General features: G+C 43.8%; 1 protein-coding gene across 2 annotated transcripts in view; it reads right to left on the reverse strand.

Annotated features, from left to right (window-relative positions):
• Positions 1–20421, reverse strand: part of LOC129818241 (junction-mediating and -regulatory protein-like) — a 71070-nt gene that overhangs the window by 27101 nt on the left and 23548 nt on the right. The window contains exons 1-2 of one of the 2 annotated variants that reach the window (XM_055873989.1): positions 10356–10481; positions 6821–6994 (exon numbers count right to left, since the gene is read on the reverse strand). In XM_055873989.1, the coding sequence (XP_055729964.1) occupies positions 6821–6994; positions 10356–10385 (204 nt within the window). In that variant the 5' untranslated portion in view covers positions 10386–10481. Of the gene's footprint in view, positions 1–6820; positions 6995–10355; positions 10482–20421 lie in introns of those variants that run through there. The other variant, XM_055873988.1, reaches the window with a different exon arrangement.

Raw genomic sequence — 20421 nt, forward strand, 5'->3', positions numbered from 1 at the left:
CATTTACCAATTTGAACATCAAGCACAATGCAAAACACATGCAAATACCCTATCCTCCCCTCTTTGTCCTCTCCCACCCATCTTTCCTCTCCCTCCCCCTGTTCTCGCTCTCTTCCTTCCTCTCAGTGATACACAGACTCCTCCTTTAATGAAACAGCCAGCTGTATACAGCAGGGCCGTTCTACTGACTCATCAGTCTGGGAGAAAACACAACATCCAACATCCTCCCAACCAAGAACTGACTGGCCCGTCTGGTATTGGGGTTCATTTGCATACAGCTTTGTTTCCAGCCGTTGGCTCGTTGGTTTCTCCTGAGGGCAACAGGTGGTTGGACTAAGGCTAAATCAGCATTAAAGCATCAAATAGTCCTTCTGACTAACTATCCCAGACGGATCTACTTAGCTCATGATATAGCAGAGTTTAGGGATTTACTAATATTTTGTAATTGTCATCAGAAATAATGACTAGTGTGTGGAAACCTTAGACATTAACTAAGATGAACCAACAGTTCTGGGTTTCTATGGTGGATAGAATATACAGTACTGCAGCTACTCATATAAATCTAACATTTTTAAAAATAACACAACATAAGCATATTGTAGGGGGGTTTAACAATGGACTACCAGCACGCCCACTAAGCACTTTCTCCTTTATTAGAGCCCAGTAGGCAGCAGGGTTTCCGGTAGGAAAATGTGACGCTGGACATTTGACCAGCTACATTTTAAATTTACCGGACATTTTAGAAATGTGATTAGGGCGTACACCCACAGCGCTCAGAATGACAGAAATCTATGGGTAATATGGTAATTTAACTTAACAGAACAGGCATGTCGAGGATGCAACGATGTGCGGTCTTTCTTACCCAATTCTGATGTGCACTTTGAACATGTTAAAATAACTGTCCACATTTACTTTTCCTCGGCCAACAAGATGAGTAAGGAACAGCAAAATCAGTAGCCTATGTCAATCTACTATATTAGAAAAGTGTAGGCTACCTAGTCTATTGGTCAGCTCTTTGAGAAAGACATGTCATATTCCAAACAGTTGTGGGACAATAGATCCCAAATTCAAACAAGCAGTAGGCCTAGGATACATTTAAAAAATATGTTAAAAAGCAATGATCAGAACGTTTAGCTTAAAATGTTGATCAACTATAATTTCTTCACATTATAAGTGTAGCAATGCGCACAAGGCAGTAGGCTATGCGGGAATGTGATTTCCATAATACAATTAGCAGGAAAACACAGTTGTCAAAAAGGCACTATACATGCCAGCAGTTTCATGTGACAGAGATGAAAATATCCATTTAGAAAGTGAGAAAATCCTCTAGGCTACTTTGAAACAAGGAAAGACATGCCTCATAATATGTATTAAAATGTTCAGATTTCAAACAATTAAGTGTATGTTTTCAAAATGCATAGTACTGCCTCCAGCTTATTGCAAAGTGGTGTGTGATGCTGATGAAGCCTGCCTTCCATTGCCGTTTGATGCCGCCTTCAAAACAACTGGGAACTCAGAAATCTCCGACTTCTGACTTCAGTGCGTTCAAGACAATTGGGAACTGGGGGAAAAAACGAGCTCTGACTACAAACATTTATTTGAACAGTCACCCAACTCGGAATTCCAACTCGGGAACTCTCTTTCTAGAGCTCTGACTTTCCAACCTGAAGATCTCTGACGTCATGATTTCACATCATATTTTTCAGAGTTCCCAGATGTCTTGAAAGCACCACAAGATGCTGTAGCAGCAGCTCTAGCAGCGTCTGACAGATTTTCCACTTAAAGGCTCTGTATCTGTATGCTGTACGAGTGTGATAAAAAAGATACATAACAAATATACTGTACACGCGCCAATTTAATTCCACTAAATTATGCTAATTAACCAATAGATCGATAAGCATGACCAGTCAAATGTATTTCCATCGACTGGTATTTCCATCAATGAATTGGTTGAGATTCACAATGAGATTTTTGCCAATTTTATTTATCGTCCGTTTCATTTTTTTACCGGACAAAGGCCGGCTACTACCGGCTAACGGAAACCCTGGTAGGCAGGCAGGATTACTGAGACATATCATTGCTCCAGGTTCTGGACATCTGGCAGGTGTACTAGAGGAAAGCAGATCAGTGGAGCAGCTTTGACCACACTGGTAGGATTATCAAACGAGCACAGAGCCCAGATCCTTCCTGCATATCTCACAGGGTTACCCTACCCTAGACGCTGATTCAAGGTCAGTTCAGCGTTTCTCCTCCTAATGGTTGGTGTTAGGATTTGGGGAGGGTAATCCTTCCCAAATGATCCTAGATCTGTACCTACCGGGAAGCAGGTTCTACCCGGATCTCATAATGCTGCATTGTATTCTGAAGGAACTCCCCTTACACATGGCCATGTATGTATGTATGTATGTATGTGTGTGTGTGTGTGTGTGTGTGTGTGTGTGTGTGTGTGTGTGTGTGTGTGTGTGTGTGTGTGTGTGTGTGTATGTGTGTATGTATGTATGTATGTATGTATGTATGTATGTATGTATGTATGTATGTACGTGTGTGTGTGTATGTATGTATGTATGTATGTATGTATGTATGTATGTATGTACGTGTGTGTGTGTATGTGTGTGACCAGTGCAGCGCCACAGACAGCCATGCTGGGTGAAGAATGTGATGTGGCCAAAGACAAACATGGGGAAATCACCCCAACCTCCATGACTATAGGCTGAACCCTCACAAGAGATGACTAAAATAACACACAATCCTCACTAACACAACACCCTCAGAGAGAGGGGAGAGGGCAAGGAAAGGAAGGAGAGAGACAGAAAGACAGAAAGAGGGGGAGAGGGGCAGAGAGTAAGGCGAGAGGGGGGTGGGAGAAAGAGACTGAACAGAATGATAAGCAGCTGAAGAGAGGAGAGGTGAGGTGTATGTGTGTGCTGAGCAGTATTCCAGCCTGGTTTGGTTTAGAGCCTGAGTACTGACCACAGCACTAATACTTCTACTGTGGGTTAAGCTGCTCTGGGCAGGGAGGCAGGCGGGCTGAAGGGGTGAAGCCTCTCTAGCTGATCTGATCCCCCATCACACACACACACACACACACACCATCATATTGCGGGTAGAGGTTAGTGTTAACCACATACCTAGGAACAGCTTAGCCTTAACCATTACAGTGGAGTAGGACAACAAAAAACTAGAAGCAATTTCATCCCACCATCTCGTCAATCCAGTTAGCCACAGAAGCTAACCCTAATGTCAGTAGATAGGACTTAAGAAATAATATGTATTAGAGTGTATGCTGCTGTCTGTCAAAGAGCTTTTGGCCCACCCTTTAATGGTTCAAACAGCCAACAAATCATCCTGTTACAAGTGTTTAGCAAACTTTTTGAAAAAATTATGTGTTTAATCAAATACAAAGTTATTTTACAGAAAACAAATAAACATTTAGCATGCTTATAGGGAAAGGCACTCAACGTGTTCGGCACTGACACAAATGACTGATGATTGGCTCAAATTGTCACGTTCCTGACCTGTTTTCTCTTGTTTTTGTATGTGTTTAATTGGTCAGGGCGTGAGTTGGGGTGGGCATTCTATGTTATGTGTTTCTATGTTTAGGTTCATTGTCTGTTAGCCTTATATGGTTCTCAATCATGGACAGGTGTATTTCATTTCCTCTGATTGAGAATCATATATAGGTAGGCTGTTTCACACTGTTTGTTTGTTGGGTGATTGTCTTCCGTGTCTGTATGTATGTTCGTACCACACGGGACTGTAGCGTTTGTTTGTAGTCTGTACCTGTTCGTGCGTTCTTCGTGTATTTGTAAGTTCTCATGTTTAGGTCAGTCTACGTCGTTTATTTGTTTTGTAGTTTGTAAAAGAGTTTTCGTGTTTCGTCGTTCTGTTAATAAATATTCATTATGTATTCATCACCCGCTGCGCCTTGGTCCGCTCATTCACCACAAGGCGACCGTTACAGAAATAAATTGATAGTAAGAAGATTGTGGGAGCTGTTTTGTTAGACTTCAGTGTAGTTTTGTCATTGATCATAACCTATTGCTGAAAAAACGTAGGTGTTTTGGATTTGCATCTTCTGCCTTATTGTGGATTGAGAGTTACCTATCTAATAGAACACAGAGGGTTTTCGTTCATGGAAGCCTCTCTCATGCAAATTCAATTGAGTGTGGTGTACCGCAGGGCAGCCGGCTAGAGCCATTATTGTTTTGTTTTTACAAACGTCCTTTCACTGACTTTGAATAAAGTCTGTATGTCTATGTACGCTGACAACTCAACAATATACACATCGGCTGCAACCGTAAAATGAATAATGGAGACAGTTAACATAGAGCTCCAGTCAGTTTTAGAATGGATAACTATCAATAGACTGGTGCTAAATATAATATCAAATAAAAGCATCATTTTTGGACAAATCACTTGCTCAACGCTAAACCTTGTTTAGCTCTAGTATTTAATAATGTGGCTATTGAACAAGTTGTGGAGACTAAACTGCTGGGTGAAACCATAGATAGCAAGCTGTCATGGTCAAAACATATAGACTCAATGGTTGCTAAAATGGGAAGAGGTCTGTCCATGATAGGGCGTTGCTCTGCCTTGACATCTCAGTCGACAAGACAGGTCCTACAGGCCCTAGTTGTGTTGCACCTGGACTACTACCCAACTGTGTGGTCATGTGCGGCAAAGAAGGAAATAGGTCAACTCCAGTTGGTCCAGAACAAAGCAGCACTTAGATGTACAAGGAGGGAAAGTGTCAGTAACATGCATGTCAGTCTCTCCTGGCTCAAAGTTGACGGCGTCACTATTGGTCTTTGATGTGTTGAAGATACCAAACTCTCTGTTCAAGCAGTTGGCACACAGTTCGGACACTCATCGGTACAACATGAGACATGTAACCAGAGGTATCTTCACAGTCCCCAGAACAGAGGCTAGGAAACGCACAGTATTAAATAGAGCCATGACTACATGGAACTCTGCCACCCTAGGTAACTCAAACTAGCAATAAAAACAGTACAAAAAAACTGACAAAATAACACTTTACTGCACAAAGGGGACTGTGAAGAGACACAGCCATTGTATATATCTTGTATTGTAATTTGCACTGTACTACAGTACCAGTCAAAAGTGTGGACACCTACTTTTCTTTATTTTTTACTCATTTCTACATTGTAGAATAATAGTGAAGACATCAAAACTATGAAATAACACATATAGAATCATGTAGTAACCAAACAAGTGATAAACAAATCAAAATATATTTTAGATTTTAGATTCTTCAAAGTAGCCACCCTTTGCCTTGAATCTAAAATCCAAACTTTTGACTGTTACTGTATATATATATATATATATTCAGTATCTAAATAATCTTTGTTGCACAATTAAAAAGTCAATACACTGCATTTCAAACATTCAGGGGGGGATCTAATGAATTCAGGGCATGTACATTTATACCCAGGCTAAATATAAGCCTTCAACTATAAGACCCACTAATAATTGTATTATTTTATCTAAATAGTTTAACCTATTTTTTTGCAATAATCACTGCCCTTTTTGTTACATTTTTTACCAGAACCATGCTCAATGCACATCCAGTAATAATGCCTAACTTCTGGTAACAGGCATTATAACATGAACACAGGTCTCATAAACAATCTCTCAAGCACAAGCCCACCTGCTAGTGAGTAGCCAGCTAATCTTTATATTTAAAGTCTAGACAACTTGGATCTATTTGCTTGCTAACAAGGTAGAACACTTGAACTGTTATGAATACATTCTCTTGTCTGTCTCAAACTGTTTGAAAAACATAGCCTGTTCACTATGTTAGATGTTGAAATCAAGGATAATAATATGCTTATTTCTCAGAATGAGAATGAGTTGCCAATTCCTTATATAACTGCGTCTTTTTATGCTCATTGCACATCTCTAAAACACAGACTAGACAGCTAGTATAACAGTTTGTGGCTAAAATGCTGCTAGAGGTACATGGTGCCGCTCACAACAGAAACTGACCATTAATTATCCCCAATCATGTTCATTGATACTTCTGTTTTAGTAGAGTCTTCTCTGTTTTACATTTTTGCAGATGAGACAAAAAGGTTATCATTAGTTTATCCTCTATTACAATAAAATATTGTCTCAATGTGTTTCGGTGTCCATATGACCGATTACATTGGCCCAAACCTCAAATGCAAATAGCAAGTTGAAACTGCTTGTTATCAGAGAGGAAGATGAGTGGCAGAGGGAGGGGCTTGGTGTCTGTGTGTGAAGGTGCACAGTGCACACAGCACAGAAGGAGCGAAAGAGACAAGACCAAAAAGACAAATTCATAAAATCAGGAAAAAAATAAAAACCTTGATTCTTGTAATAGTCATTTGGAACATCGTGCTAAAACATAACATATATATATATTTTTTTCCTTTTTCAATCTTGTCTCATTACTGCAACTCCCCAACATGCTCGGGAGAGGAGAAGGTGGAGTCACGCGTCCTCCGAAACATGACCCGCCTAACCGCGCTCCTTAACATCTGCCAGCTTAACCCGGAAGCCAGCCGCACCAATGCGTCGGCGAAAACACCATTCAACTGGCGCCCGCAGGCACCCGGGCCCGCCACAAGGAGTCACTAGAGTGCAATGAGCCAAGTAAAGCCCCACCGGCCAAACCCTCCCCTAACCTTGACAACGTTGGGCCAATTGTGCGCAGTCCTATGGGACTCCCGACCACAGCCAGTTGTGGCACAACCCGGGAATGAACCCAGGTCTGTAGTAATGCCTTAGACCGCGGCGCCACTCGGGAGGCCCCATAAATTCAGCCCTAGTTTGTTACCTTGATCTGCTGTCTGCGCAGCATGGCCAGCTCTCTCATGTCTCTGAAGGGCTGTAGCAGGTAGTGGTAGAGTTGTGTTGTAGCCTCCAGTAACTCTCCATAGGCCTCGTCCTCCTCTGAATACACCTGCAGCAGCTCCACCATACTCTCCATGGCCCGGTGCCTCTCCAGCAGCTACACACACACACACACACACACACAGAGAGAAGATCATTTAGCAATTCAGCAAATCATCAAAAATAAAAAGGAACCAAATAAAACAATTTAGCAGCAAGACTGGTTTAGGAGGATTAGAAGAAGAAACGGGAAAATATGGGGGGAAAGTTTGAAGAAGTTTATTCTGTGCCTCTGAATAAGGTGTTATAGGAAAGGCGCTAACAATGGTCAGGAATAGCTCATATTCAGACTGTGTCGAAACTAGTTCCAATGCTGATTCACAGGAGTGACTGGCACAGTGTGTGGTGGTCTCAGCCCCAGCACCAGCACAGACCATTTCATAATGGCCGTCTAAACAAAGAGTTCTTTCACCAGCTGCACAGAAGAAAAAAAAGTATTTACCAAAAGTTACAGTACTGGTAAAATGAGAACGATTGAGCGTGTGTGCAGTGCACAAGCATACACAAGTGTGTGAGCATGTGTAAAAGTTTGTGTCTGTGGCCATTAAGGTTGAGAAATACTTGGGGAGACCTCTACTACAATATGGTACTTCAAATATTGTAATATCCGATATAAATCGGTTTGCTCCGTTAATGACTAGATCATTCCAGACTGTGAAATTTTTTCCCTTTATTTATGATATTATAGTAACATTCTCATTAAATAATCTTAGTATGGCAGAAGAAATAAGGCTTAGTTAATTCATTTAGACTTCATTTTGAACAAACTGATACAGCCTAACTAATAAAACTGCACAGTTGTGATTTGTAAAGTTCAAATAGAGTATAGTCTTGCAGTTCACTATATATCGTCAATGTCATTTCACAATAGTCAATTTAATCATATATCGGAACAACTAGGGTTGAATATTTTCCCGGTATTTGACAAAATGTTCCATCCCGAGAGTAAATCACTTTTCTCCCAGGTAACCCGGTATTTCTTGCCAAAACCGGAAGTGTCATTCAAAAGCATAATAAAGCATTGATTAAAGTTTTGACCGAAAATTCAAGACTGATGCTACTTCAGCCTGATGAGCCATACATTACATACATTAATTTCCTTCCAGTTCTCTGCTGCCAATGACTGGAACTAACTGCAAAAATCACTGAAGCTAGAGACTCATATCTCCCTCACTAGCTTTTCTCCCTCACTAGCACCAGCTGTCAGAGCAGCTCACATATCACTGCACCTGTACATAGCCCATCTGTAAATAACCCATCCAACTACCTCATCCCCATACTGTATTTATTTATTTATCTTGCTCCTTTGCATCCCAGTATCTCTACTTGCACATTCATTTTCTGCACATCTACCATTCCAGTGTGTAATTGCTATATTGTAATTACTTCACCACCATGGCCTATTTATTGCCTTACCTCATTTGCACACACTGTATATAGACTTTTTCTACTGTATTATTGACTGTAAGTTTGTTTATTCCATGTGTAACTCTGTGTTGTTGAACGTGTCGAACTGCCTTGCTTTATCTTGGCCAGGTCGCCATGAGAACTGGAAATGAGAACTTGTTCTCAACTAGCCTACCTGGTTAAATAAAGATGAAATAAATAAATACAGTTTAAAAAATGTATGAGCCCCACATTAAAGGCATTTAATGAGGCCAAGCCCCAAAAAGCCCAAATGATTGTGCCGTTATCCAATACACACAGTACAAGTCAAAAGTTTGGACACACCTACTCATTCCATTCATTTACTATGTTCTACACTGTAAAAAAAGACTGAAGACATAACAACTATGAAATAACACATTTCGAATCATGTAGTAACCAAAAACTGTAAACAAATCAAAATGTATTTATATTTTAGATTCTTGAAAGTAGCCTTACTTTGCCTTGATGACAGCTTTGCACACTCTTGGCATTCTCTCAACCAGCTTCACCTGGAATGCTTTTCCAACGGTCTTGAAGGAGTTCCCATATATGCTGAGCACTTGTTGGCTGCTTTTCCTTCACTCTGCGGTCCAACTCATCCCAAACCATCTCAATTGGGTTGAGGTCGGGTCATTGTGGAGGCCAGGGCATCTGACGCAGCACTCCATCACTCTCCTTCTTGGTCAAATAGCCTTCAACACAGCCTGTAGGCGTTGAAAAACAAATTACAGTCCCAATAAGCGCAAACCAGATGGGATGGTGTATCGCTGCAGAATGCTGTGGTAGCCATGCTGGTTAAGTGTGCCTTGAATTCTGAATAAATAACAGTGTGCGCAGCAAAGCACCCCCACACCTCCTCCTCCATGCTTCACGGTGGGAATCACACATGTGGAGATCATCCATTCACCTAATCTGCGTCTCACAAAGACACGGCAGTTGGAACAAAAAAAATCTCAAATTTGGACTCATCAGACCAAAGGACAGATTTCTACCGTTCTAATGTCCATTGCTCGTGTTTCTTGGCCCAAGCAAGTCTCTTCTTCTAATTGGTGTCCTTTAGTAGTAGTTTCTTTGCAGCAATTCGACCATGGAGGCCTGATTCACGCAGTCTACCCTGAACAGTTGATGTAGTGATGTGTCTGTTACTTGAACTCTGTGAAGCATTTATTTGGGCTGCATTTATTTGGGCTTTCTGAGGCTGGTAACTCTAAATGACACTAATAGGAAGAAGATACTTGCTTGGGTCAAAAAACACGAACAATGGACATTAGACCGGTGAGTCCAAATGTGAGATTTTTGGTTCCAACCGCCATCTTTGTGAGACGCCGAGTAGGTGAACGGATGATCTCTGCATGTGTAGTTCCCCATGTAAAGCATGGAGGAGGTGTGATGGTGCTTTGCTGGTGACACTGTAGGTGATATACTTAGAATTCAAGGCACACTTCACCAGCATGGCTACCACAGCATGCTGAAGCGATATGCCATCCCATCTGGTTTGCGCTTAGGACTATCATTTGTTTTTCAACAGGACAATGACCCAACACACCTTGAGGCTGTGTAAGGGCTATTTGACAAAGGAGAGTGATGAAGTGCTGCGTCAGATGACCTGGCCTCCACAATCACCCGACCTCAACCCAATTGGGATATTTTGGGATGAGTTGGACCGCAGAGTGAAGGAAAATTTAGCCTACCTGTCACGCCCTGGCCATAGAGAGGTTTTTATTCTCTATTTTGGTTAGGCCAGGGTGTGACTAGGGTGGACATTCTAGTTTCTTTACTTCTATGTTTTCTATTTCTTTGTTTTTGGCCAAGTGTGGTTCCCAACCAGAGGCAGCTGTCTATCGTTGTCTCTGATTGGGAATCATACTTAGGCAGTCCTTTTCCCCTCTTTCATTTGTGGGTTCTTAATTTTGCCCTGCAGAACGTCACGTTCGTATTTTGTTTTGTTGTTGTCGGTGTTCAGTTAATAAATAAATAGAATGAACACATACCACGCTGCGCTTTGGTCCACTTCTTCCCATGACGATCGTGACAGAAGAACCCACCACAAAAGGACCAAGCAGCGTGGCCAGGAGGAGAAGGGATCCTGGGCACGGGAGAGAAGGGAGTTTAGGACATCGTGGACATGGGAGGAGATCATGGCAGGCGACAAAAGCCTGCCATGGAAACAGGCGGAGGCAGATAGAGAGGAGCGGAGAGATCAGGAGTTACGGCAGAGACGGGAGCACAAGAGGCAACCCCCAACAATTTTGGGGGGGAACACGGGTTGGCGAGCGGGGCGAGAGGAGTTGGTCACGGTTCCAGTGCCATGTTTTACGCACCGTGCCTTCAGTGCAAAGTCACAGCCCGGTGCGTGCAGTACATGCTCTCCGTACCTGCCGCGTAAAGAGGGGTATCCAGCCAGGAAGGGTGGTGCCGGCTCAGCGCTCCTGGTCTTCAGTGCGCCTCCTCGGACTGGGATATCCTGCACCGGCTCTGCGCAAGGTGTCTCCAGTGCGCCTGCACAGCCCAGTGCGTCCTGTGTCAGCGCCTCGAACGTCCCGGGCTAAAGTGGTGATTCAGCCAGGAGGGGTTGTGCTAGCTCTAAGCTCCAGACCTCCAGTGTGCTTTCAGAGGCCAGTGCGTCCTGTGCTGGTGCCCCACACTTGCTAGATTGAAGTGGGTATCCAGCCAGGATAGGTTGTACCTGCTCCACGACCCAGGCCTCCAGTGTGTCTTTAAAGCCCGGTGAGTCCTGTGCCTGCTCTACGAACCAGGCCTCCAGTGTGTCTCTCCAGCCCGGTGAGTCCTGTGCCTGCTCCACGAACCAGGCCTCCAGTGTGTCTCTCCAGCCCGGTGAGTCCTGTGCCTGCTCTACGAACCAGGCCTCGAGTGTGTCTCTCCAGCCCGGTGAGTCCTGTGCCTGCTCCACGAACCAGGCCTCCAGTGTATCTCTCCAGCCCGGTGAGTCCTGTGCCTGCTCCACGGACCAGGCCTCCTGTGTGTCTCCCCAGCCTGATGAGTCCTGTGTCTGCTCCACACATCAGTCCTGCAGTGTGTCTCCCCAGTCCGGAGCCTCCAGTGACGGTCCCCAGTCCGGAGCCTCCAGCAACGATCCCCAGTCCGGGGCCTCCAGCAACGATCCCCAGTCCGGAGCCTCCGGCGATGATCGGTGGTCTGGTTCCTCCGACGATAATCTGCGGCCCGGTTCCTCCAGTGAAGGTCCATGCACCAGGGCCGCCACCAAAGCGGCGGGATCTGCAGGCGGAGGGTGGTCTACGTCCCGCACCGGAGCCGCCGCCGTAAGAGATGCCCACCCGGACCCTCCCCTTTAGAGTCAGGTTTTGCGGCAGGAGTCCGCACCTTTGGTGGGGCGGGTACTGTCACGCCCTGGCCATAGAGAGGTTTTTATTCTCTATTTTGGTTAGGCCAGGGTGTGACTAGGGTGGGCATTCTAGTTTCTTTACTTCTATGTTTTCTATTTCTTTGTTTTTGTCCAAGTGTGGTTCCCAATCAGAGGCAGCGGTCTATCGTTGTCTATGATTGGGAATCATACTTAAGCAGTCCTTTTTCCCTCTTTCATTTGTGGGTTCTTAATTTTGCACTGGTTGTTATTTTGCCCTGCAGAACATCACGTTCATATTTTGTTTTGTTATTGTCGGTGTTCAGTTAATAAAAAAATAGAATGAACACGTACGACGCTGCGCTTTGGTTCACTTCTTCCCATTACGATCGTGACACTACCTTTCAGGAGGCTGATTTACAGGCAAAGACAAATAAATGGGTAATCAATACTTATTGAAAATGAAAAGACGCAATGCTTGCTCACCATAGTAGCCTAATGTAAGGCTTTGTGCCTTTTCCATGATGATTACATTTTTTGATTGCACCTCGACTCACATTGGTTGAGCACCCTCCACTTCTTTTCATTATCAATATTTATTTACAGACACTGTTGTAAACTACAGTCTAATCAAATTCAAGTTAATTTCAGAATTTAAGTTAACTGCCACGTGATTCTCCGCCCATGTAGGCAGCCTTCTCTATTTCAATGAGACCACACATACTAGGCACACTTGAACTCAGACGCCCAACTAGGAGAGGTAGGCTACTGAAGTTGAAGCAGCAAATTCTGTTTGAATAATGCGAAAAATGTACTTTTAATACAATAGGTAGGCTAATGCATACAAAGCAGAAAGATGATTGTTTCCAAATAATCTGCAGGACAACAAAAATATTTTCATCCCAAAGTTGTCTGTCTGACCGACCCGCAGCATGAAAAATGCTGACCACACCGCAATGATCTCTTTCAAGAACCTCAGGAATGCAGCCCTCTACTAGGAACCACTCGTTTCAATTCATACAGTACAACCCTCCCTCAGTTCTCCCAGGGGCAATATTGAATGTATATTGAAAGGCTGCTGCTACATCACCAATCTAAGCAGTGAATAGCCTAACAGTACCCTTCTGCTCTGTCTGTCTGGTGTGGCTTGAAAACAGAGGAGGAGCTGTGGATAGGATGAATAGGGGCTCTTAAGTTGTTAACCCTAGCCAGGCTTTCCATAGCCAGCCACACACACAGGTCCACTCTAGGGATCAGGGGCTAGAGACAGACACTGGTCGATTCAGCTCCAACACTGCTCCTACTGTTTACCTTGGCCAGGCATCTCCAAGGTAACCACAGACAGGCCAGCCCTGCACTTAGCTAAGAGAGGGGTGGCTGAGAGGGAGAGAGCTACTGTAGCACTAGAACTGTTGTATTAGGAAAGGGAAAGGGGGATACCTAGTCACTTGTACAACTGAATGCATTCAACTGAAATGTGTCTTCCGCATTTAACCCAACCCCTCTGAATCAGAGAAGGTACAAGCTGCCCATAGGCATAAATGTAAAAAATCCAGTTGGGGGATCAATGCAACCTTCGAGGCAAGAACGGAATATGTTGTCTGGTGAGTGACATTTCCTGTGACCTCTGACCCAACTGTGATTAAGGCAGGAGGTGGCTGTGGTTACAGCCCTGGGAGCACAGATTGACGAATGACTGAGTGTGTATGTGTTTGTGTGTGTGTGTGTATTTAGCTCGAACAACATACATTGTATTCCATCGGGACAAGAGGCATACCTATGTAAGAATGCTGTTCATTGACTACAGCTTAGCATTTAACACCCTCCAAACTCGTCAATAAGCTCGAGACCCTGGGTCTCGACCCCGCCCTGTGCAACTGGGTCCTGGACTTTGACGGGCCGCCCCCAGGTGGTGAGGGTAGGAAACAACATCTCCACCCCGCTGATCCTCAACACTGGGGCCCCACAAGGGTGCGTTCTCAGCTCCCTACTGTACTCCCTGTTCACCCATGACTGCGTGGCCATGCACGCTTCCAACTCAATCATCAAGTTTGCAGACGACACAACAGTGGTAGGCTTGATTACCAACAACAATGAGACGGCCTACAGGGAGGAGGTGAGGGCCCTCGGAGCGTGGTGTCAGGAAAACAACCTCTCAATCAACGTCAACAAAACAAAGGAGATGATCGTGGACTTCAGGAAACAGCAGTGGGAGCATCCCGCATCCACATCGACGGGACAGTAGTGGAGAAGGTGGAAAGTTTTAAGTTCCTCGGTGTACACATCACGGACACACTGACATGGTCCACCCACACAGATAGTGTGGTGAAGGCAGCGCAACAGCGCCTCTTCAACTTCAGGAGGCTGAAGAAATTTGGCCTGTCACCTAAAACACTCAAAAACTTTTACAGATGCACAATCGAGAGCATCCTGTCGGGCTGTATCACCGCCTGGTACGGAAACTGCTCCGCACACAACCGCAAGGCTCTCCAGAGGGTAGTGTGGTTTGCACAACGCATCAACGGGGGCAAACTCCCTCCAGGAGACCAAAAGCACCCGATGTCACAGGAAGGCCAAAAAGATCATCAAGGACAACAACCACCCGAGCCACTGCCTGTTCACCCCGCTATCATCCAGAAGGCGAGGTCAGTACAGGTGCATCAAAGCTGGGACCGAGAGACTAAAATTAGCTTCTATCTCAAGGCCATCAGACTGTTAAACAGCCATCGTTAACACCGAGAGGCTGCTGCTAACATACAGATTCAAATCTCTGGCCACTTTAAAAAATGGATGTAATAAAGGTATCACTAGAGTCACTTTAAATAATGGCACTTTAATAATGTTGAATTATCATACATTACTCATCTCATACAGTGGGGGAAAAAAGTATTTAGTCAGCCACCAATTGTGCAAGTTCTCCCACTTAAAAAGATGAGGCCTGTAATTTTCATCATAGGTACACTTCAACTATGACAGACAAAATTAGAAAAAAAATCCAGAAAATCACATTGCAATTTGCATTTATTTGCAAATTATGGTGGAAATTTAGTATCTGGTCAATAACAAAAGTTTCTCAATACTTTGTTATATACCTTTTGTTGGCAATGACAGAGGTCAAACGTTTTCTGTAAGTCTTCACAAGGTTTTCACACACTGTTGCTGGTATTTTGGCCCATTCCTCCATGCAGATCTCCTCTAGAGCAGTGATGTTTTGGGGCTGTTGCTGGGCAACACGGACTTTCAACTCCCTCCAAAGATTTTCTATGGGGTTGAGATCTGGAGACTGGCTAGGCCACTCCAGGACCTTGAAATGCTTCTTACGAAGCCACTCCTTCGTTGCCCAGGCGGTGTGTTTGGGATCATTGTCATGCTGGAAGACCCAGCCACGTTTCATCTTCAATGCCCTTGCTGATGGAAGGAGGTTTTCACTCAAAATCTCACGATACATGGCCCCATTCATTCTTTCCTTTACACGGATCAGTCGTCCTGGTCCCCTTGCAGAAAAACAGCCCCAAAGCATGATGTTTCCACCCCCATGCTTCACAGTAGGTATGGTGTTCTTTGGATGCAATTCGGCATTCTTTGTCCTCCAAACACGACGAGTTGAGTTTTTACCAAAAAGTTCTATTTTGGTTTCATCTGACCATATGACATTCTCCCAATCTTCTTCTGGATCATCCAAATGCTCTCTAGCAAACTTCAGACGGGCCTGGACATGTACTGGCTTAAGCAGGGGGACACGTCTGGCACTGCAGGATTTGAGTCCCTGGCGGCGTAGTGTGTTACTGATGGTAGGCGTTGTTACTTTGGTCCCAGCTCTCTGCAGGTCATTCACTAGGTCCCCCCGTGTGGTTCTAGGATTTTTGCTCACCGTTCTTGTGATCATTTTGACCCCACGGGGTGAGATCTTGCGTGGAGCCCCAGATCGAGGGAGATTATCAGTGGTCTTGTATGTCTTCCATTTCCTAATAATTGCTCCCACAGTTGATTTCTTCAAACCAAGCTGCTTACCTATTGCTGATTCAGTCTTCCCAGCCTGGTGCAAGTCTACAATTGTGTTTCTGGTGTCCTTTGACAGCTCTTTGGTCTTGGCCATAGTGGAGTTTGGAGTGTGACTGTTTGAGGTTGTGGACAGGTGTCTTTTATACTGATAACAAGTTCAAACAGGTGCCATTATTACAGGTAACGAGTGGAAGACAGAGGAGCCTCTTAAAGAAGAAGTTACATTTCTGTGAGAGCCAGAAATCTTGCTTGTTTGTAGGTGACCAAATACTTATTTTCCACCCTAATTTGCAAATAAATTTATTAAAAATCCTACAATGTGATTTTCTGGATTTTCTTTTCTGATTTTGTCTGTCATAGTTGAAGTGTACCTATGATGAGAATTACAGAACTCTCTCATCTTTTTAAGTGGGAGAACTTGCACAATTGGTGGCTGACTAAATACTTTTTTTGCCCCACTGTATGTACAGTTGAAGTCAGAAGTTTACATGCACCTTAACCAAATACATTTAAACTCAGTTTTTCACAATTCCTGACATTTGATCATAGTAAAAATTCCCTGTCGTAGGTCAGTTAGGTTCACCACTTGAACCCGTGAAATGTCAGAATAACAGTAGAGAGAATGATTTATTTCAGCTTTCATTTCTTTCATCACATTCCCAGTGGGTCAGAAGTTTACATACACTCAATTAGTATTTGGTAGCATTGACTTTAAATTGTTTAACTTGGGTCAAACGTTTCAGGTAGCCTTCCTCAAGCTTCACACAATAAGTTGGGTGAATTTGGCCCATTCCTCCTGACAGAGCTGGTGTAACTGAGTCAGGTTTGTCGGCCTCCTTGCTCGCGCACGCTTTTCAGTTCTGACAACAATTTTTCTATGGGATTGAGGTCAGGGCTTTGTGATGTCCACTCCAATACCTTGACTTTGTTGTCCTTAAACCATTTTGCCACAACTTTGGAAGTATGCTTTAGGTCATTGTCCATTTGGAAGACCCATTTGCGACCAAGCTTTAACTTCCTGACTGATGTCTTGACATGTTGCTTCAATATATCCACAGAATTGTCCTTCCTCATGATGCCACCTATCTTGTGAAGTGCACCAGACCCTCCTGCAGCAATGCACACCCACAACATGATGCTGTTCTTCAGCTTGCAAGCCTACCCCCTTTTTCCTCCAAAACATAACAGTGGTCATTATGGCCAAACAGTTCTATTTTTGTTTCATCAGACCAGAGGACATTTCTACAAAAAGTACCATCTTTGTCCCCATGTGCAGTTGAAAACCGTAGTCTGGCTTTTAATGGCGGTTTTGGAGCAGTGGCTTCTTCCTTGCTGAGCGGCCTTTCAGGTAATGTCGATATCGGACTCATTTTACTGTGGATATAGATACTTTTGTACCTGTTTCCTCCAGCATCTTCACAAGGTCCTTTGCTGTTGTTCTGGGATTGATTTGCACTTTTCGCACCAAAGTACGTCTCCTTCCTGAGCGGTATGACGGCTGGGTGGTCCCATGGTGTTTATAAGCCAGCAGCATACCACCCTGCATACCACTGCTGGCTTGCTTCTGAAGCTAAGCAGGGTTGGTCCTGGTCAGTCCCTGGATGGGAGACCAGATGCTGCTGGAAGTGGTGTTGGAGGGCCAGTAGGAGGCACTCTTTCCTCTGGTCTAAAAAACATCCCAATGCCCCAGGGCAGTGATTGGGGACACTGCCCTGTGTAGGGTGCCGTCTTTCGGATGGGACGTTAAACGGGTGTCCTGACTCTCTGAGGTCATTAAAGATCCTATTGCACTTATCGTAAGAGTAGGGGTGTTAACCCCGGTGTCCTGGCTAAATTCCCAATCTGGCCCTCAAACCATCATGGTCACCTAATAATCCCTAGTTTACAATTGGCTCATTCATCCCCCTCCTCTACCCTGTAACTATTCCCCAGGTCGTTGCTGCAAATGAGAACGTGTTCTCAGTCAACTTACCTGGTAAAATAATGGTAAAATAATAAATAAATAAATAAATACTTGCGTACAATTGTTTGTACAGATGAACGTGGTACCTTCAGGTGTTTGGAAATTGCTCCCAAGGATGAACCAGACTTGTGGAGGTCTACAATCTTTTTTCTGAGGTCTTGGCTGATTTCTTTTGATTATCCCATGATGTCAAGCAAAGAGGCACTGAGTTTGAAGGTAGACATTGAAATACATCCACAGGTACACCTCCAATTGACTCAAATTATGTCAATTAGCCTATCAGAAGCTTCTAAAGCCATGATATCATTTTCTGGAATTTTCCAAGCTGTTTAAAGGCACAGTCAACTTAGTTTATGTAAACTTCTGACCCATTGGAATTGTGATACAGTGAATCATAAGTGAAATAATCTGTCTGTAAACAATTGTTGTAAAAATTACTTGTGTCATGCACAAAGTAGGTGTCCTAACCGACTTGCCAAAACGATAGTTTGTTAACAAGAAATTTGTGGAGTGGTTGAAAAACGAGTTTTAATGACTCCAACCTAAGTGTAGGTAAACTTCCGACTTCAACTGTATATACTTTATTCTATACCCTCTACTGCATCTTGCCTATTCCGCACGGCCATCTCTCATCCATATATTTATATGTACATATTCTTATTCATCCCTTTACATTTGTGTGTATAAGGTAGTCGTTGTGAATTTGTTAGAGTAATTGTTAGATTTACTGCACTGTCGGAACTAGAAGCACAAGCATTTCGCTACACTCGCATTAACATCTGCTAACCATGTGTATGTGACCAATAAAATTCGATTTGATTTGTAAATGTGTGCACATTTCAGAGCATGGAACTTTGCATACAATCATCCACACATCAACTGAAACCAGGCAGGTACTGTTCCTGCTATTATAATAGCAAGCCTACCAAGTGAGTTTGCTTACTTTGCTTTGGGTACAAGTTGGCCATAGACACAGACCTAGGATCAGTTTCCCCCCCCAACCCTTATGTAACCATTAAGGTGGAGTGAGGAACGCAAAACTCACCTTAGATCAGTGTCTAGGAGGAAGCAACATCAAAGACGCTTAACTTAGCTACAGGTCGGAAAATATGCAGTTCTGCAGGCCCTCACACATACTACCTTCAATTACCTTTGACCCAAAGCCTGGGTCCCTGCCCTGAATGGTGGGGGAGATGTGTGTGGGCTAATTTGAACTAATCCTCAATGCTGCAGTTGGAGTCTAGCGCCCAGTGTCTGACATGCTAACTCCCCATGACTAACTCACACACACACACACACACACACACACACACACACACACACACACACACACACACACACACACACACACACACACACACAACCAGAGGAATTATTAAATCCCTTCAGAAATATAGGGCATACTTGCTCTGACCGGGGGGCTAAAACCCAAGGCAACCAACCAGAGCTGTCCCTTTACAGTCATGCCATTCATCTCAGAAACACTCAACAGATAAGCTCTCATATAGCCTACTATTTTACATACAGAGAATGAAATCCTGTGCAGGGAAGAAAAGATGAAAAGCTATAGATAGCTATTGAAGCTGTATCTTGGGCTGTACAGATGTAAAGACTTCTCATGCGCAATGGGGTGTGGAGGTCTGAGGGAAGGGAGGTCTGAGGAAAACTCTGACTTAATTACAGGAGCATAGTAGACTTTTACAGAATGGGAGTTTCCATCTTACTGTTAAAGGCCATGTTGCAAGTTAAATTTGCCAATATAAATAGAATATACACCCAGTCTCATGGCAAAAAAACATATTAATATACGTACTATTTTTTTCCCGGGATACTAAAGAAAAAGATGTGTGAAGCACGTGCGCTAGTAAGCAACGTCCCCTCATGTGCATGACAGCCTGTGATTTCGCCTGTGACGGTCGTTCAGGTGAAGACTCTGGAGCTGACTGGGGACAATATCTGGTGAAGACACCGGTTCTACAAACAAGTAGCTATTACTCCTCGGCCTGAAGTCCTAGAATAAAACTAAAATGATCTGCTTGAAGGTAATTGTCTCTTATATGTATATATGATTTTTGTTGGTAAAATGCATGAACTTGGCAATGCTATCTGGCTTCTGACTTATTTTACCTTAGGTCAATTCCAGCGTTATGGGGGGGAAAATCCAACCAGGAAGTGGGAAATCTGAGTTTTGTAGTTTTTCAACTCTTTGCTTATCCAAGATACAGTGGAAATGGGGTCATGTTGCACTTCCTAAGGCTTCCACTAGATGTCAACAGTCTTTAGAACCTTGTTTGAGGCTTCTACTGTGAAGTGGGGGCGAATGAGAGGGGATTGAGTAAGGTCTCTCACAGAGTGCCACGGGCTGACCATGCGCGTTCATGTGAGAGAGTTAGCTTGCGTTCCATTGCATTTCTGAAGACAACGGAATTCTCCGGTTGGTACAGTATGGAAGATTTATGTTAAAAACATCCTAAAGATTGATTCTATACATCGTTTGACATGTTTCCACGGACTGTAACGGAACTTTTTGACTTTTCGTCTGCAGCTAGTGATCGCGCGTCATGAATTTTGATTACTGGGCTAAACGCGCTAAAAAAAGGCGTTATTTGGACATAAATGATGGACTTCACCGAACAAAACAAACATTTATTGTGGAACTGGGATTCCTGGGAGTGCATTCTGATGAAGATCATCAAATGTAAGTGAATATTTATAATGCTATTCTGACATCTGTTGACTACGCAACATGGTGGATATCTCTTTGGGTTGT

Source organism: Salvelinus fontinalis, chromosome 21, assembly GCF_029448725.1.
Source record: "Salvelinus fontinalis isolate EN_2023a chromosome 21, ASM2944872v1, whole genome shotgun sequence".
Taxonomy (NCBI): domain Eukaryota; kingdom Metazoa; phylum Chordata; class Actinopteri; order Salmoniformes; family Salmonidae; genus Salvelinus; species Salvelinus fontinalis.